The sequence below is a fragment of the Oryctolagus cuniculus genome, chromosome X, assembly GCF_051225735.1.
Source record: "Oryctolagus cuniculus isolate XC-2025 breed Fujian yellow rabbit chromosome X, ASM5122573v1, whole genome shotgun sequence".
Lineage (NCBI taxonomy): Eukaryota > Metazoa > Chordata > Mammalia > Lagomorpha > Leporidae > Oryctolagus > Oryctolagus cuniculus.
Genome location: NC_142888.1, coordinates 33025643 through 33043973, shown reverse-complemented (window position 1 = coordinate 33043973; position 18331 = coordinate 33025643). Strand labels below are relative to the sequence as shown.

Here is an 18331-nt window from a genome sequence, read left to right as displayed (position 1 = left end):
CTTGATTTAGTTAGAAATCTTAACTTAATTCACATTAATGGATCATGCTACATAACTAAGCAGAAAGCATATTCTTTTCTGGTATGCCAGGGACTTCTGGGCCATAAAGGAAGTCTCAATGAATTTAGAAGTATTCAAGTCACACAAAGTACATTCTCTTGCCACAGTGGAATCAAATTACAAATCATAAGATAAATATGTGTAAACTCCTCAAATACTTGGATATTGTAAGTTAGGAACTGAGTGAAAATGTAAGAACAACATTTCAAAATATACAGGATTCATTTTATTTATTTATTTATTTTTTGACAGGCAGAGTTAGACAGTGGGAGAGAGAGAGACAGAGAGAAAGGTCTTCCTTTTTCCGTTGGTTCACCTCCCAAGTGGCCGCTACAGCTGGTGCATTGCAGCCAGCACACTGCTCTGATCTGAAGCCAGGAGCCAGGTGCTTCCTCCTGGTATCCCATGCGGGTACAGGGCCCAAGGACCTGGGCCATCCTCCACTGCCTTCCCATGCCACAGCAGAGCTGGACTGGAAGAGGAGCAATTGGGACAGAATCCGGCGCCCCAACCGGGACTAGAACCCGGGATGCCAGTGCCGCAGGCGGAGGATTAGCCTAGTGAGCCGTGGTGCCGGCCCAGGATTCATTTTTTAAGACTTATTTTATTTATTTGAAAGAGTTACAGAGAGAGGTAAAGTCAGAGAAAGAGAGAGGTCTTCCATCTGCTGGTTCACTCCCCAGATGACTGCAATGGCCGGAGCTGTGCGGATCCAAAGCCAGGAGCTTCTTCCAGGTCTCCCACACAGGTGCAGGGACCCAAGGACTTGGGCCATCTTCTACTGCTTTCGCAGGCCATAGCAGAGAGCTGGATCAGAAGAGAAGCAGCTGGGACTCGAACCAGCACCCACATGGGATGCTGGCACTGCAGGTGGTGGTTTTACCCACAATGCCACAGTACCAACCCCATAGGATTCTACTAGATGAGTGCTTGAGGATAATTTATCTAACTAAAGATTTATATTTGGGGAGTGGCCTAGTGGATGAAGGATCTCTTTTGCTGTCTCTGCCTCTCTCTCTCTGTAATCCTGCCTTTCAAGTGAATGAGTGAATCTTAAAAAATTTTTTTTTATAAATGATTTTTAAAATTTTATTTGAAAGACAGAGTTACAGAGAGGCAGAGAGAGAGAGAGAGAGAGAGAGAGAGAGAGAGAGAGGTCTTCCATCCGCTGGTTCACTCCCCAGATGGCTGCAATGGCCAGAGCTATGCCGATCTGAAGCCAGGAGCCAGGAGCTTCTTCCAGGTCTCCCATGCGGATGCAGGGGCCCAAGGACTTGGGCCATCTTCCACCGCTTTCCCAGACCATAGCAGAGATGGATCAGAAGAGAAGCAGCTTGGACTCGAACCAGGGCCCATATAGGATGCTGGTATTGCAGGTGGTGGCTTTACCGGCTATACCATAGCACCAGCCCCATGAATGAATCTTTACAAAAAAGAAAAGGCAGTACAAAAGAAGCAAAGTCAAAATAAATGACCTCAGTTTCATCTGCAGAAATTAAAAAAAAAACAAATTTAGTACAAAATGGCCAAAAAGGAAATAATAAAGAGCACAAACCAACACAACAGAAGCTAGGAAAACAGTAGAGAAAGTCAATGACACCAAAAGCTGGTTATTTGATAAAATCGATAAATTTCTAGCTAGACTGATCAGGACAAAAAAGCTAGAAGACACAAATTACAAATATCAAACATGAGAGAAAGGGAGTGTGATGAAACATTGTATGTTCCTAAATCAGACAACTTACGTGACCACACAGTTCTTTGGAAGATAGAAACTATCAAAGCTCAGTGAAGAAGAAAATTATAACGTCAACAGCTTTATAACTATTAAATAATTTGGATTCATAGGTAAAAGCTTTCTCATAAGGAATTCTAGGACCAGTTGGCATCGCTTGAAAATTGTGTTAAAGATTAAAAGATGATATAATACTATTTTTACAGCAACTCTTCGGGAGGAGGGACACCGTTCCAGCTTATCCTATGACCTGATACCAAGAGCAGAAAGAGAAAACACAGGAAAAGAAAACTACAGAAAAATATCCCACGTAAACAAATATGGAAAAACTCCTAATCAAATTAGTAGCAAATTAAATCCAGAAATATATAAAAATAATTTATCATGACAAACAGGAGTGTAATGCCAGGGATGTTAGGTTTGTTTAACTGTCAAGGCACAATATAATCAACACGGTTCAACAGGTCAACCACCTGAAAAAGAAAAACCACATGACCTCCTCAATAAATGGAGACAGAGCATCCTACAGAATCCATTATCATTTTCTGATAAAGGCTATCAACAAATTACGAACAGAGGTGACTTCATCAGCCTGATAGTGTATATAAGAAAACCCTATTAACAGTGAAAAGCTAAGTGTTTTCTTACTAAGGTCAGCAAAAAGGCACAGATATTTGACAATGTCCATTCAACATTGTACTGTAGGTTTTAGTCCAATAAGACAAGAAAATAATAAAGGCAACTATTGTAAAAGGAAAGAAATGAAATTATCATTTTTCACAGGTGATGTGATTGTTTATGTAGAAAAGCTTAAGGGGGAGGGGTGGTGGTGTGCAACAGCTGGTTAAAGCATCCAGCTCTCTGCTAATGCACCTGGGAAAGCAGTAGAAGATGGCCCAAGTCCTGGGGCCCCTGCACCCATGTGGGAGACCCAGAAGAAGCTCCTGGCTCCTGGCTTTGGCCTTGCCCAGCTGTTTTGGTTGCAACCATTTGGGGAGTGAACCAGTGGATGGAAGATCTGGGTGTGTGTGTGTGTGTGTGTGTGTAACTCTGCCTTTCAAATAAACCAATAAATCTTAAACAATGAGAAAGAAAAGGTTACAGGGTCTCCCAAAAAGCTACTAAAAATAGTTTTGCAAGGTTATGGGATATAAGACCAACATATGAAAGTCCATTATATTTCTATATGCTAACAAAAGTTATTGACAATTTAAATTTAGAAATGACTAATACTATTTTTTAAAGATTCATAATTTATTTCAAAGTCAGAATTACACACAGAGAGAAAGAGAGTCAGAGAGAGAAAGAGAGAGAGAGGTCTTCCATCTGCTGGTTCACTCCACAATTGACCACAACTGCTGGAGCTGCACCAATCTGAAGCCAGAAGCCAGGAGCTTTTTCCAGGTCTCCCACGCGGGTGCAGGAGCCCAAGGACTTGGGCCATCTTCTACTGCTTTCCCAGGCCATAGCAGAGAGCTGGATGGGAGGTGGAGCAGTTGGGTCTCAAACCGGCACCCACATGGGATGCCTGCACTGCAGGCAGCATCTTAACCCGCTATGCCACAGCGCCCGCCTCATGACTAATACTATTTAAAATATCATAAGGGCCGACATGGTGGCACAGCGAATTAAGCTGCCATCTATGATGATAGCATCCCGTATTGGGGCACTGGTTGGAGTCCCAGAAGCTCCACTTCAAATCCAGCTCCCTGCTAATGCACCTGTGAAAGCAATGGAAGAAGGTCTGAGTGCTTGGCCATGCCACCCATGTGTGAGACCCAGATGGAGTTTTTGGCTCCCAGCTTCGGCCTGGTCCAGCTCCAGCAACTGGGGGAATGAACTAGCAGATCAAAGATCTCTTTCTTTCTCTGTGTTTCCTTGTTTCTCTGTCATTCTGCCTTTCAAATAAATAAAATAAATATTTAAAATCAAATAAAATACCATAGACATGAAATTTAGGGATAAATTTGAAAAAATATCTAAGACTTGTACATTAGAGATTATAGAACACATCAAGTAAATACCTAAATAAATGGAAAGTTATATCTTGTTCATGAATATGAAGAAAATATTACTGAGTTGTCGACTTTCTCCATTCAATTCAATTCCAATCAAAATCCCAGCATGCTTTTTATAGTAACTGCTAAGCTTCTATGGTAATTCAAAAGACTTAGAATAGCTTGAGAAACTGTAGAAAAAAAAGAATAAAGTAGAAGTTCTTAATATGACCTGATTCAATATGTTTTTAAAAATTTTATTTGAAAGGCGGGGGGGGGGGGGGAGAGATTCATTTTCCATCGGCTGGTTCACTGCCTAAATGGCTGCAACTACCAGGGCTGGGCCGATTCGAAGCCAGGAGCCAGGAGCTTCTTCTGGGTCTCCCATGTGGGTGTAGGGGCCCAAGACTTGGGCCATCCTCTGCTGCTTTCCCAGGTGCATTAGTAGGCAGCTGGATCTGAAGTGGAGCAGCCAGGACTCAAACTGGCATCCATTAGGGATGCTGGCACTGCAGGCCGCAGCCTAACCCACTGTGCCACAGCTCCAGCCCCAATTCAAGACTTGAGAAGCTATAGTATTCAGTAATCCTACAGTGAGGCAGAAGCTACAGTAATGACAATAGTGGTACTGCCATTACAACAGGCAAACAAAAATATAACCAAATGCAACCAGCCAATTGATTTTCTAATAAAAGCAATTCAATGGATCATCTTCTCCAAATGGTGCTGGAACACCATTTCATATGGCTGCACAGCTATATGAAAGCCAAAATGAACTTGAATCCTTGGACAGGATTTATATAAAATTAAATTAAAATGGACCACAGAGCCAAATCTAAGAGTCAATTTTTTAAAGAATTATTTATTTATTTGAAAGTTGGAGTTACACACACACACACACACACAGAGAGAGAGAGAGAGAGAGAGAGAGAGGTCTTCCATTCACTGGTTCACTCCCCAATTGGCTGCAACGGATGGAACTGTGCCGATCCAAAGCCAGGAGCCAGGAGCCAGGAGCATCATCTGAGTCTCCCCTCTGGGTCTCCCAGGGGCTCAAGACTTGTGCCGTCTTCTACTGCTTTCCCAGGCCATAGCTGGATCAGAAGTGGAGCAGCCGGGACTTGTACTGGCGCCCATATGGGATGCCAGCACTGCAGGCAGCGGCTTTACCCACTACGCTACAGTGCCGGCCCCTAAGAGTCAATTTTATGGTGGCTGATGCTGTGGCATAGCAGGTAAAGCCCTAGCCTGCAGTGCTGGCACAGGTTCGAGTACCATCTGCTTCACTTCCTATCCAGCTCCCTGATAATGTGCCTGGGAAAGCAGTAGAACCCAAGTTCTTGGGCCCCTACACCCACATGTGAGACTGGATGAAGCTCTTGGTTCCTAGCTTCAGCCTGGCCCAGCCCTGGCCATTATGGCCATTTGGGGAGGGAACCAGTGGCTGCAAGACCTCTCTCTCTCTCTCTCTCTCTCTCTCTGCCTCTGCCTCTCTGTAACTGTGACTTTAAATAAATAAGTATTTTTTTAAAAAGAGCCAATATTATAAAACTTCTAGAAGAACGCATAACATAAATCTTAATGACCTTAGGTTTTACAAAAAATTTCTTGACCATAACATAAAAGGCATAAACTAAGAAAATAAAAACAAATTGGACTTACTATAACGAAAAGCTTGTGCTCTTCTGTTACTTAAATGAAAAGGCAAACCTGGGAGAAAAATGCTAGCAAAAATATATATGTAACAATAGACTTACATATAGGATTTATAAAGAAGTCTTACAACTCAAAAATAAAATAAACTAGTTTAAGAAGGGCAGAGTAGGGGCCGGTGCTGTGGCACAGGTTAATCCTCTGCTTACAGTGCCAGCATCCCATATGGGCACCGGTTTGAGCCCCGGCTGCTCTACTGATTCAGCTTTCTGTTAATACACCTGGGAAAGCAGTGGAGAATGGCTCAGGTCCTTGGGCCCCTGTACCCACGTGGGAGACCCAGAGGAAGCTCATGGCTCTTGGCTTTGAACTAGTCCAGCTCTGGCTGTTGTGGCCATCTGGGGAGTGAACTAGCAGATGGAAGACCTCTCTTTCTTTCTCTCCATCTCACTATCTGTAATTCTACCTCTCAAATAAATAATAAATAAAATCTTTTTTTAAAAAAAGGGCAAAATATTGAGACAGGCATTGTGGTGCAGCAGGCTAAGCTGCCACTTGGGACGCTTGCATCCCATACTTGAATGTCTGTTCAAGTTCAGGTTCTTCTGCTTCCGATCCAGCTTCTGGCTAATGCAACTGGGAAGGCAGCAGATGATGGCCCAAGTACATGGGTCCCTGACACCCATGTGGGAGATTCAGATGGAATTCTCGGCTCTTGGGTTCATCCTGGCCCAGCTCTGGCCATTGCAAACATTTAGGAAGTAAACCAGCAGATGGAAGATCTTTCTCTGTCTGCCTTTCCTTCTCTTTGTCCTTCTGCCTTTCAAATAAATAAATCTATCTTTTAAAAATGGGTAAAATGTTTTAAAAGACAGTAACAATCAAGATGATATATAAATGATGTCTCAGCCCATTTTCCATTACTGTAACAAAATTGTGGGTCATTTACAAATCAAAGAGTTTTATTTTGACTTCACAGTTCTGGAGCTGAGAATGTCCCAGATCATGGTGCCCACATCTGCTCAGCTTCTGGTGGCACCTCATAACGTCATTGCAATGGTGGGGAACTCAGTGCATTTGTAAGGAGCACATGTGTGAGAAAGGAAGTATGAAAAAGTCAGGGAAGCCAAGCTTGCTTTAGAACAGTTCACTCACACAATAACTAATCCAGTTCTGGGAGAACGAGAAGTCACTCAAAGGGCTCTGCCTCCATGACTCAAACACCTCCCAAAAGGTGGCACACATTCCAAACCATCGCAGAGGACTGTATACGAGAAAAGATGCTCAAAGCACTAGTTGTGAGGGGCTTATACATGGAACTCATTGTAAGATACCACTACATTCATACTAAATGGCTACATTAAAAATCATACCCAGTGAAGACAAAGATATGAAGTAACTGGGACATTTTCATACTTCTGGTACAAATGCAAAATAGCACAGTTTGGAAAACAGTTTAGCATTTTTAAAATATTGAGCATCCACCTATTGTATGACCAAGTCATTCACTCCTTGGCATTCGTCCAAGAGAAATGAAAACCATGTACACAAAAGTGTGTGTACAAATATTCATAATGGTTTTATTTGAAATAGTCCAAAACTAGAAACAAATTTCCATCAATACATGCATAAACAAATTTGGGTATATCCATACAATGAAATATCATGTAGAAATAAAAATGCATGAATGAATCTAGATACATGTAAGAATACAAATGAATATCAAAATTATGCTGAATGAAATAAGCCAGAGAACCCACAATGTGATTCTACTTACATAAAATTACAGAAAATGCAAACTAATCTATAATGACAGAAAGCAGATCATTGGTTGCCTATGGATGGGGCAATGATGTGAGGAGGGCGAGTGATAGATGCATTCAATATTTTTATTGTAATTATGCTATGAAAGGTGTACATGTGTCAAAACTAAATCATATGCTTTAAATAAGTTACATTTATTATATGCTAATTATAGCTCAATAAAGCTATAAAATATATTTTGGGGACAATGGGAGAAATTTGAAAATGGACTGGATATTGGAAATCATAAAATTAGGCTGAAAATGATATCCCAGTTATGTGGGAGACTGTCCATTTTTAGCAGATGGATGTTCAATCACTTACGGGTGTAATATTAGTATCTATAACTTATCATCAATATTTCAGGAAAAATGTACATACACATTACTAAATCTAGATAAAAACTGTATGTATCTATTGTGCTGTTCTTTCAATATTTTTACAATTGAAAATGTACATAATTAAGATGTGGGAGAAATACTGTTATATTGTTTTATTGCCCATCTTCTCTGGAAATGTCCACAAGGAAGGAGAAATTCTCTGTTTTTATTATTCTGCAATGTAAATAAATCTGAGCAGATTTGTTGTTACTGTTTAACATGAAGAAAAATGAGGTTCATGGAGAACTGCCTCTGAACAGGAGGCAAGAGCCAATCACACAAACACAAAAGAATGATGACATAAAAGGAATGTAGAATGGCACAAAATGAATGCAAGATGACAAAGACACAGCTTATATCTGTGAAATTGATATCCCTGAAGAAGTGTATCAGAAAAAAAATATTAAGCAAAATAAAACTTCCCTGAAATCAATGAATGGCTCACTATAACCTAGGTAAAATTCATACACCAAAATCAGGACCAAGAATATGCTTTCATGGATTCTTATCTTCAAGAATTAAAAAAGAAGCATGAGGCAAAAAGGTACATTATATACAAGGGAAAAACAGAGCAAGTTCATCTAAGATTTCTAAATGGCATATCTCAATTTTAGAAGAGCAACATGTACCAAGCTCTTAGGAACTTGTCCCAATCAGGGAAGCATAATCACCATGAATATATGGAATAAAAGATTTAAAAATATTAATTGGATCTCACAATTTATAGAAGTAGCTGGGGAAGTAGAGGCATGGAAGGAAGAACTGGAAGGTCAGAGAAGTCACTAACTCAGCCCCTTTGAAACATTAGCATGAGTAAGAACTTTCAGGGAAATCTGAGAAGCCATGCACATCCAGCTGTCGAGGTGGGATAGTGAGAGAGAGTGGATGGAGAAATCGATGAGAAGCTGTTAGCTTTGTGTGTCTGCAGCCAAGTAACTAATGGTAGGCACGAGACTAATGCTGATCTCCAGGGCTGGGAGCTGGAAGGAAGGGTTGCAGATAGGGTAGGTGAGTGAGGAAAATTCATAACCCGCTGGCTAGCTCTGCATCTGCCCTTCACTGTATCTAATCACAAAGACTTTGAGAGTAACGGTTGCTCCTTCCTTTTGGCCTTTCAAATGTCACAAAACTTCTACTTTTGGCCAACTCTCATTTCTCAGTATAACCTAGACCACCATGGAGCAATCCAGCCCAATGACTTAATATTTTTCTATCAGAAGAGTTGCTTTATGGTGAAGTACTATTACCTGAATTCATAAATTCCTCCAGGTTTGCTCAATTGCTTTCTTTAGTTTAATTCATTTCTAAAATATTACTCATCAGTCAACAATGACCTCCTTGTCACAAAATCAAGAAACAATTTCCATCCTCATATGAACTGATCTACAGTTTGGACAAGTCCTCTGTTGAAACACTTCTCAGAAAAACTGTCTTCTGTGAATGTCACAGACAGGCTCTCAAATACCACCTCTGGCAGTTGAAAATCTGGTTGGTCTAGGGCACCTCAACTAGGATGACTGGTCACTGCTCCATCACTCTGTGAGCTATATCATCTTACAACACCACAGCCTAGACTTTTTCACATGCGGGCTCAGGATTTCCAAGAGCAGCAAGGGTGGGCAAACCTCAACGTGCAAGTACTTATGAAACTTCTGCTTGGGTCATATTTGATGATGTCCTACAGCTCAAAGAAATGTCCAAGCCCAGTTTCAAGAGCTGGAGAAATAGATTCCACCTCTTGATGGGTGAAGTGGCAAAGTCACATTGGAAAGGGGCATACAATCTGATAGTAGTGGCCAAGGGGGTAATGTCCAGACTTTTGGCTTGCCTAGGATGTAGACATCTGGAAAGAGCACTGCTCCCATCTTTACAATAAAAAAGTTGAGTAATCTATAAAATCATCTTTTCTTGGACCCACTAGAGAACTAAGACCACAGAGCAACTAACCATCTTGAAATATAAGAAAAGACAAGCAGAAAGTTATCACTGGTTACCCATGGCAGAGTAGGAAGGAAGAAGGGGCTACTATCCAAGCAGTAAGAATTCAGCAATAGTTGAATGAATTGCTGAAGACTAAGTGTAGGATGGTATAAGAATATAGAACTGCTGCCGGCGCCGTGGCTCAATAGGCTAATCCTCCACCTTGCGGCGCCGGCACACCGGGTTCTAGTCCCGGTCGGGGCGCCGGATTCTGTCCCGGTTGCCCCTCTTCCAGGCCAGCTCTCTGCTATGGCCAGGGAGTGCAGTGGAGGATGGCCCAGGTGCTTGGGCCCTGCACCCCATGGGAGACCAGGAAAAGCACCTGGATCCTGGCTCCTGCCAACGGATCAGCGCGGTGCGCCGGCTGCAGCGGCGGCCATTGGAGGGTGAACCAACGGCAAAGGAAGACCTTTCTCTCTGTCTCTCTCTCTCACTGTCCACTCTGCCTGTCAAAAAAAAAAAAAAAAAAAAAAAAGAATATAGAACTGCTGGCAGCTGCAGACCTAAGGGTAGTTGGCTCCCACTTGCAGGCTCTTCTCTACAGACCTCCACTTCCTGCTCACAAGAAACAGTGGGAGAGGGGAGGGAACTAGAGAAAGTCTCCCTTCATTAGGTGTAGACCTGTAAGGGGGCAGCTGCTAATACAGATATGACACAAAACCCCAGTGGGATCCTACTCTCCTATGGAACAAAAGCCTTAAGTCACTAGCAGAAATGGAGCCAACTTTGCTGCCCTCAGGACATAGGTGAGGATCCACTGTGACTAGAAGGGAAATGTAGAAAAAAAAATCTATCCATGATATAAGGGCAGGAAACCATCTTGGGCCCAGATTATTCAAAGCCTTCTACCAGGAGAAAAGAAGCAGGATTACCGAAAAAAATCCAAAGACAGGGATACAGGGCCTGACTAAAAACCGATGCTAGTCTAGGACAAGTTCTGCATCACCAGGTCAGCAAGAACCAAATAATAACAGCCATCTACTACTAAAGGAAAAGCAAGAGCAGAGAGAGAGAGAGAGAGAGAGAGAGAGAGAGAGACCCTCCTTGAGGTCTTGTGCAGGCACACAGGAAAGGCCTAATGGCAAGTGTGGTCCAAGAACATTGTGAGAAATTCTCTGGGAAACCGGTGTCTACCCCACATATCAGGTAACACAAGAGTAATTTGAAATCTGTGGTATTGAAGGGAACAACAGCAACAATAAAACCCAAACTCAGCCCAAGTCCTGACTAGACAGGCTCAATCCCACCACATTAACAGCCTAACAGAAACGCAGCCATGCCTATTTCCAGAATAAATATTATTTAACCTCAGCCTCTACTACCCTACATACAATGTCCAACATTCAACCAAAAATGATTAGATGCAAAACAGCAAGAGAAAATCACCCATTGCCAAGATACAAAGCAATAAACAAACCCATACTCTGCTGACCCAGTTATTGGAATTGTCAGGGAATTAAAAATAACTACCATTAAAATGTCAAAGGGCATTACATACTAAATGTGTATCCCAAGAATTTATATTCTGAACTCTTAATCACCAATGTGATAGTATTAGGAGGTGGAGCCTTTGAGAGGTAGTTAGGTCATGGGGATGGAGCCCTCATGAATAGGATTAGTACGCTTAAAAAAGGAACTCTAGTCAACCTTCTACCATGTGAGAATACAACGAGAAGTTGACAATCTGCAACCTAGAAGAGGGGCCTCAGATTTCCAGCCTGCAGAACTGTGAGAAATTCATTTCTGCTATTTATAAGCCACCTAGTTTTTGGAACTTAGTTACAGCAGCCCAAGACAAGACAAAGGGGTAGTGGAGAACATGAACAAGCATGAAGAGATGGAAAATTTCAGTAGGAATATGAGAAATATAAGAGTCAAATGGAAATAAAAATTATAAAACATGACTAAGACGAAGAACGCCTTCAATGGATCCATAAGTAGACATGACAGAGCCAGGGTGGGGGGAAAATCAGTAATTTTGTAGACAGATGAAAAGATATTGTCATAACTGGAACACAAAGAGAAATGACTCAAAAATGGGAACACATATAGGGGTAGGAGAAATTTGTAGAATTTTTCTAACACAATGTGCCTATGGTCACAAATTATTCACATTACTACTCCATGCAAAATACATTCACCCCCACTCCAGGACCTCCAAATGTCTCATTCAAAATTATGACATGAGGCTCAAATCCAGGATTTCAAGTCTTCTGTATCAGGTTCAGATATGGCTGGAGCTCCTTGGGTACAGCTCCTGTTTCTTGATTCAGACACCTATATGCTAAATGACAAGTTATATGACCCTCTTCCCAACACACACACAAAATATATACACAATGGTGATGTAGGGACAAGATAGCTGCAATAACTTTCATTCAAAATGAGAAGGAACAAGAGGTGCCTGTTAGTCACTGTTCCATAACAATTCTGAAATCCCAGAGAAATATTTTTAGGTTTCCCACTTCCAGGGAAAATGATTTTTTTTTTTGGATTAGGGCACAGTTCTCTCTAGGAATGGCTTCCTAGTCCATTTTGACGCATTGTTCTTGAGTCTTCCCTCTGAGATGTCCTTTACTTCCCATAAGGAATGGCCCATGATTGCAGATGAGTAACTTTCTTGGCTTGTATCCTGTTGACAGAAGTTAAAGAGGAGAGTCTAGGAGGCTACCTTTCAGTTTGAAAGGCTTCAGTCCCTTTAATCCCACATGGAGGTAGTTTCACTGGTGAAACTCAACAAGGAACATGATGGGTTTCCCATGAATCTGGTTTGGATCTACTCCATGCTCCAAAGGCCTCTTTCTATGTTGAGTAGTGTGTCAAGTTACTGTGGGACAATGTTGTAAAGATATTCAGAAGCCCTTCAGTGTAGCTGAGAGTCCTCCAAGCACCAACTAGGGTCTTAACACACACATGATTTGATCCTAAGGCCATATTTTTTAACCTTGAAAATTTTTGATGGCTGGAGAGGTTAGTAATGTGAAACAGTTATTTTCCAACCCATTAAGTACTAAATATTCTGTATTTCTTCTGAACTCCGCTTGCCAATGGCACAATTATTACTTTAGTTCATCTCTGTACCTTTTCATATGAGCAAACTGACACTACCATATACTGGCAAATCTATTTAGCCAGATGCCTAAGTGCGTTTGGTACATTCTCTTATCTGTCTACATAGCATGGTCACTGCTTTGGCAGTGTTTCCTTACCAAATTACAAGGACTGCTATTTTTTTGAGCCTTTATTAACAGTTTCCTCACTGTTTTTCCAGTCTCCATCTGCATCTAGGCCCAAAGCCAATACCACTTGTGTTAACGATTTAGTATAATATCTCTGCCAAAATACACTTTCAAGTATGACTTAGCGCTTTCTATGCAGCAAACTAGACCCAAACGTAGTTGCTTAAGATGATAATGATTTTATTTCACAATTTTGCAGGTTGGCTTGGCTGCCTTGGCTGGGGCTGGAGGTCTAGGAAGGCCCATTCCTATGTCTGATGGTTGGCAGGCTACTTAGTTTGAAGGGCCCTCAGCCAGGTTGGCTTGCCTCTGCTCTGTGTGGGTTTTCATCCCACAGTAGACAGTAGAGTGATCTGAGCTTCCTGACATAGAGATCTCTGGATTTTAATGAGCAACAAGACAGTGCAAGCCTCAGGCAGTCTTCTCACACTTCTTGAGCCTCTTTTTAATGTCCATTGGCCAAAGTAATTTACATAGCGAAGTTCAAAGTCAAGCAGTAGAGATGCCACCTCTTAATAAGAGAAACAAGAAAGTAACATTGCAAAAGGACATGCATAATAGAATGAGAGAAATCTGTGGTGATTATGCATTTTTCGCACAGTGAAAGAAGGTAAGAACATTATGCTATGGAAACCAGTATGAATGATAGGATAATGTGTAAAATTATACCTGCAGATGTGTGTGCATGTAAAACCAAAATGACTTCTCAATTATGGATTCACTTGATAGAAATGTTCTGTAAGAAACATATCTGACATATTTGATAAAATTATTCTAAATTTGAAAAGAGAATTTTACTTAAACCATTTCTGTTGTTGTGCAATGTGTTCTGCCACAAATGCTCTATGGAACTAAGAATAGGTCTATATGTCAAATAGATTATTGTTTCAACTTTCATTTTGTCACTTTAAATTGCTTAATATAACACATTAAACATGATTATCATTTATGTAAGGTTGCCCTCTCCTTCCTATAAGAATTTGGTAACAATTCACCTTATGATCACCATCCCTTGGAATCACTGGGGATTGGTTCTAGGAACCTCCTGTGGATACCCAAATCCATGGATGCTCAAGTCCCTTACACAGAATGGCACACAGCTTGTATATAAGCTATGCACATCCTCCTGTATACTTTAAATCACCTTTAGATTACTTATACAATTACTTAATACAATGAAAATGCTAAGTTGTTATACTGAATTATTTAGGGAATAATAACAAGAAAAAAATTTGTGCATATTCAGTATAGACACGTTATTTTTTAGAATATTTTTGATCCAAGGTTGGTTGAACTGGTGGATGTGGAATCCGTGGACACAGAGGGCTGACTACTTTCTCAAGGAAGGCTTTTCCTCATGCATCAAAGGGACAGTAGTTTTCCTGGCATGAATTCGGCTATATTTTGTGAGGCTGAACAAAAATGGCAATTCCTTCTCTCTCAATGCATTCTTAGAGAGTCTGAGCAATTCTTCTTATCTCAGGTGAGACAGCCTGATGAATGCAACTCACTCAGACAGATCTGCCTTGGAGGAATTTTCTAACACATATTTGGACCTGACTTGTGCTATAAGGTGCTCTCATGTTCAAGTACTGGGCTTGCTTTCAGGTATGAATATTGCGATGCATACTGAGAACTGATTTCTGGGTAAAGCCCTTTCCGCATTCATTGCATTTATAGGGCTTCTCTCCAGTGTGAATGGTGTGGTGTTTGTTGAAATTCGACCTGTCGGTGAAGGCCTTCCCACATTCTGCACATATATAGGGTTTCTCTCCTGTGTGAATCCGCTGATGGACTTTGAGATGTGGTTTCTTGGAGAAGGATTTCTCACAGTCAGGGCACTTATAAGGCTTCTCTGTAGTATGAATTCTCTGGTGTGTGATTAACTCTGCCTTCTGGATAAAGGCCCTCCCGCACTCGGCACAAACGTAGGGCTTCTCTCCAGTGTGGATGGTCTGGTGTTTGTTGAAGTTCGACCTGTCGGTGAAGGCCTTCCCGCACTCAGCACATATGTACGACTTCTCTCCGCTGTGAGACTTCTGGTGGGTGTTGAGATTGGACCTGTTGGTGAAGGCCTTCCCGCATTCCGTGCAGATATAGGGTTTCTCTCCCGTGTGAATTCGCTTGTGCATCTGGAGTTGTGACTTGGAAGGGAACGACTTCCCACAGTCGCTGCATTCGTAAGGCTTCTCTCCAGTGTGAATTCTTTGATGTGCAATCAAGTGGGCTTTCTGGATGAAGGCCTGCCCGCATTCAGTACATATATAGGATCTCTCTCCCGTGTGAATCCGCTGATGCATCCTGAGTGTCGATTTCTGGGTAAAGGCTTTTCCACACTCACTGCACTTGTGATGTCTCTCTCCGGTGTGGATTTTCTGATGTATGCTGAGGGCTGAGTTGAGGGAGAAGCCTTTCCCACATTCACTGCATTCGTAGAGTTTCTCTCCAGTATGAGTCGTCTGATGCCTGAGCAGAGATGACACCTGGAAAAATGACTTTCCACAGTCACTGCACTTGTAGGGTTTCTCCCTAGTATGGATTTTCTCATGCATCATTAACTCTGAATTCTGGATAAAGGCCTTGCCACATGTAGTACATACATACAGCTTTTCATCTTTATGGACTCTCAGATATATACTGAGCAGTGGCTTCTGGGTATAGACATTCACACACTTGCTGAGTTCGCGAGCTTTTTCTACGGTATGAATTCTCTGGGGTGCAAAGAGGCGTGACTTTTGGGTGAGGATCTTCCCCAATTCACTACGTGTGTTTGCTTTCTCTGCAGCAGGAAACTTCAGATTTTGACTGAGTGTGTGTTTGAGGTTGAGCACTTTGCCACACTGATTGCCTTCGCAGAACTTCCCTCCTGTGTGCATGGTTTCATGGCTAGCGTAAGAAGAGCCCTGGGTGAAAACGTGACCATGTCCAATAATTTTATCGAAGTTCTTTGCTGCACTGCTTTTACTATGAATATGCGGGTCTAAATCATGCTTCAAGCGCTTCCCAAATGTGTCACGTTTATGTGGTCTCCTCTGTGAAGGAAAAAGGTTTGGGTTTGGAGGAGCACATTTTCCAATGTCTTTATATTCACAATCCCACTCTGCATTCATTATTTTCTTAGTGATGAAAGCAGCATGGACCGGAGGTGTGGTGTGCTTTTCCTGGCATCTCTTTATCTGTTCAGCACCTTGCCACAGTTCTAACACGGAACACAAGGACTCATCTCTTGTAGCTTGGCCCTCTGTTTCTCTGTGAAATGGAGCTTTTCCAGAACTTCTTTTTAGAGAAGCTTTAATCCCATCTAAAAAGAGAAAGGAAGAGTAAAATTGACGTAAGAATAGACAGCATTAAGACAAAAAGGACCACATCAGTTAATCCAAATTGAACAAGTGGAAATCCTTCAATGTGATAAGTATTTTAGTCACTATATCGTACAATCTCTTTATTACTGCAATTACCTTGGATGTAGTTCATATGCAATTCTTGCTGAGATTGTCACAGGTGTTTCCAATACCATTTCAGTGCCTAAGACATATTTGATTCATGATAAATAATTTTTAAATAAAAATATTTAATTGGCTTAGTCAGTGAGAGATTTCAATTAATTATTTCATTTTAAATTTGTCGACTAACATGTAATACTCTATGAGACACAGTATAATATTTCAATGCATATACACAGCATAAACTGATCAAACCAGGCAAGTAGGCCTTTCAATTTTCTTATCTTTTCTTGTGTTTGGAGCGCACCAGCTCCTCTCCCAGTTCTCTACACAGCATGTAATACCTGATTGTGAACTTCAGTAACCCCACTATGCTGCAGTCATCCTCCTATTCTGAATTTGTTTCTGTATTCTTATACATTTGGCTTCAACATATTCTGAAAATGTTAAGCACTGACTTCCTAAGCATGGTTTTAGAAGCAGTTCTGCTTTGTCATTTAGTAACTTCTCTTTTTTAAGATTTCTTTTATTTATTTGAATGTCAGAGTTAGAGAGAGGTGGAGAGAGCTTCCATCTGCTGATTCACTGCCCAAATGGCTACAATGGAAACGGCTGGGCCAGACCAAAGCCAGGAGCCAGGAGGTTCCTTCAGGACTCCACATGGGTGCAGGTGCTCAAGCAGGTGCATTAGCAGGGAGCACCCAGGACATCAACCAGCACCCATATGGGATGCTGGCATTGTATGCTGCAGCTTTACTTACTAAGTCACAATGCTGGCCCCTCAATTATTAAATTCTAAGCTTATGGCTGTACCAGATAAGACTGAGATCACTAGTGCCAGTGCTTACTGTAAAAAGTTTGCTCCCACAATAAAGGCTTTTTTTTTTTTTACAGGCAGAGTGGACAGTGAGAGAGAGAGACAGAGAGAAAGGTCTTCCTTTGCCATTGGTTCACCCTCCAATGGCCACCGTGGCAGGCGCACCGCACTGATCCGATGGCAGGAGCCAGGTGCTTCTACTGGTCTCCCATGGGGTGCAGGGCCCAAGCACTTGGGCCATCCTCCACTGCACTCCCGGGCCACAGCAGAGAGCTGGCCTGGAAGAGGGGCAACCGGGACAGAATCCGGCGCCCCAACCGGGACTAGAACCCGGTGTGCCGGCGCCGCAAGGCGGAGGATTAGCCTAGTGAGCCGCGGCGCCGGCCCTGGCCCCTCAATTATTAAATTCTAAGCTTATGGCTGTACCAGATAAGACTGAGATCACTAGTGCCAGTGCTTACTGTAAAAAGTTTGCTCCCTCTCCTGAGTCCACCGATTCTACCAACAGTACACAGATGAAGAATCATCAGTCTAGAAAAAAAAAAAGATACTCCTATAGGCTTATATTCTACTCGCCACTCGTAAAAATGCCTCAAGTCAGTCTGATTGATTCCCAAGTTAAAGAATATGTCATGGCCTCTTCCTCCACGAAGCCTTTTTAGCATTTTCTTCTATGCCATTAAAAAAAAGGTATGTGTGCTTCATGAAGCAGTTCAAGAATATTTTACTTTGAAAATTTATCTGATCACAATACTAGTAAGACATTTTTCCTTTTTTTTTTTAAAAAAAAGATTTATTTGAAAGGCAGAGTAAGAGAGAGAGAGAGAGAGAGAGAGAGAGAGAGAGATCTTATATCTGCTGGCTCATTCCCCAAATGGCCCCAACCAACCAAGGCTAGACCAGGTCAAAGCCAGGAACCAGAAACTCTAGCTGAGTCTCCCTTGTGGGTGGCAGGGCCTAAGCACTCGGACCATCTCCAGCTGCTTTCCCAGGTGCATTAACAGGGAGCTGGATTTGAAGTGGAGCTACCAGGACTCAAACTAGTGCTCCAATATGGGATGTAGGCACTGCAAGCAGTGGCTTAAACCACTGTGCCAGCACACCAGACCCAAGACTTTTTTTCTGAACTTAAGCAGACGTTCTCTATGCTATTCACTTTGCTAATAATTTTAATGGACTTCTATTACAACAGAAACACTCTACACAAATATAAACTTTCAAATA

At 41.9% G+C, this 18331-nt stretch overlaps 1 protein-coding gene across 1 annotated transcript in view; it reads right to left on the bottom strand.

Moving 5' to 3' along the window:
• Positions 1–6999: 6999 nt before the first annotated feature.
• The window catches only part of ZNF81 (zinc finger protein 81), a 64431-nt gene continuing 53099 nt past the window's right edge, over positions 7000–18331 (bottom strand). Inside the window, exon 5 of the mRNA XM_008272556.5 lies at positions 7000–16148. Within this exon, the coding sequence (XP_008270778.1) occupies positions 14452–16148 (1697 nt within the window). The 3' untranslated portion in view covers positions 7000–14451. The remainder of the gene's footprint in view (positions 16149–18331) is intronic.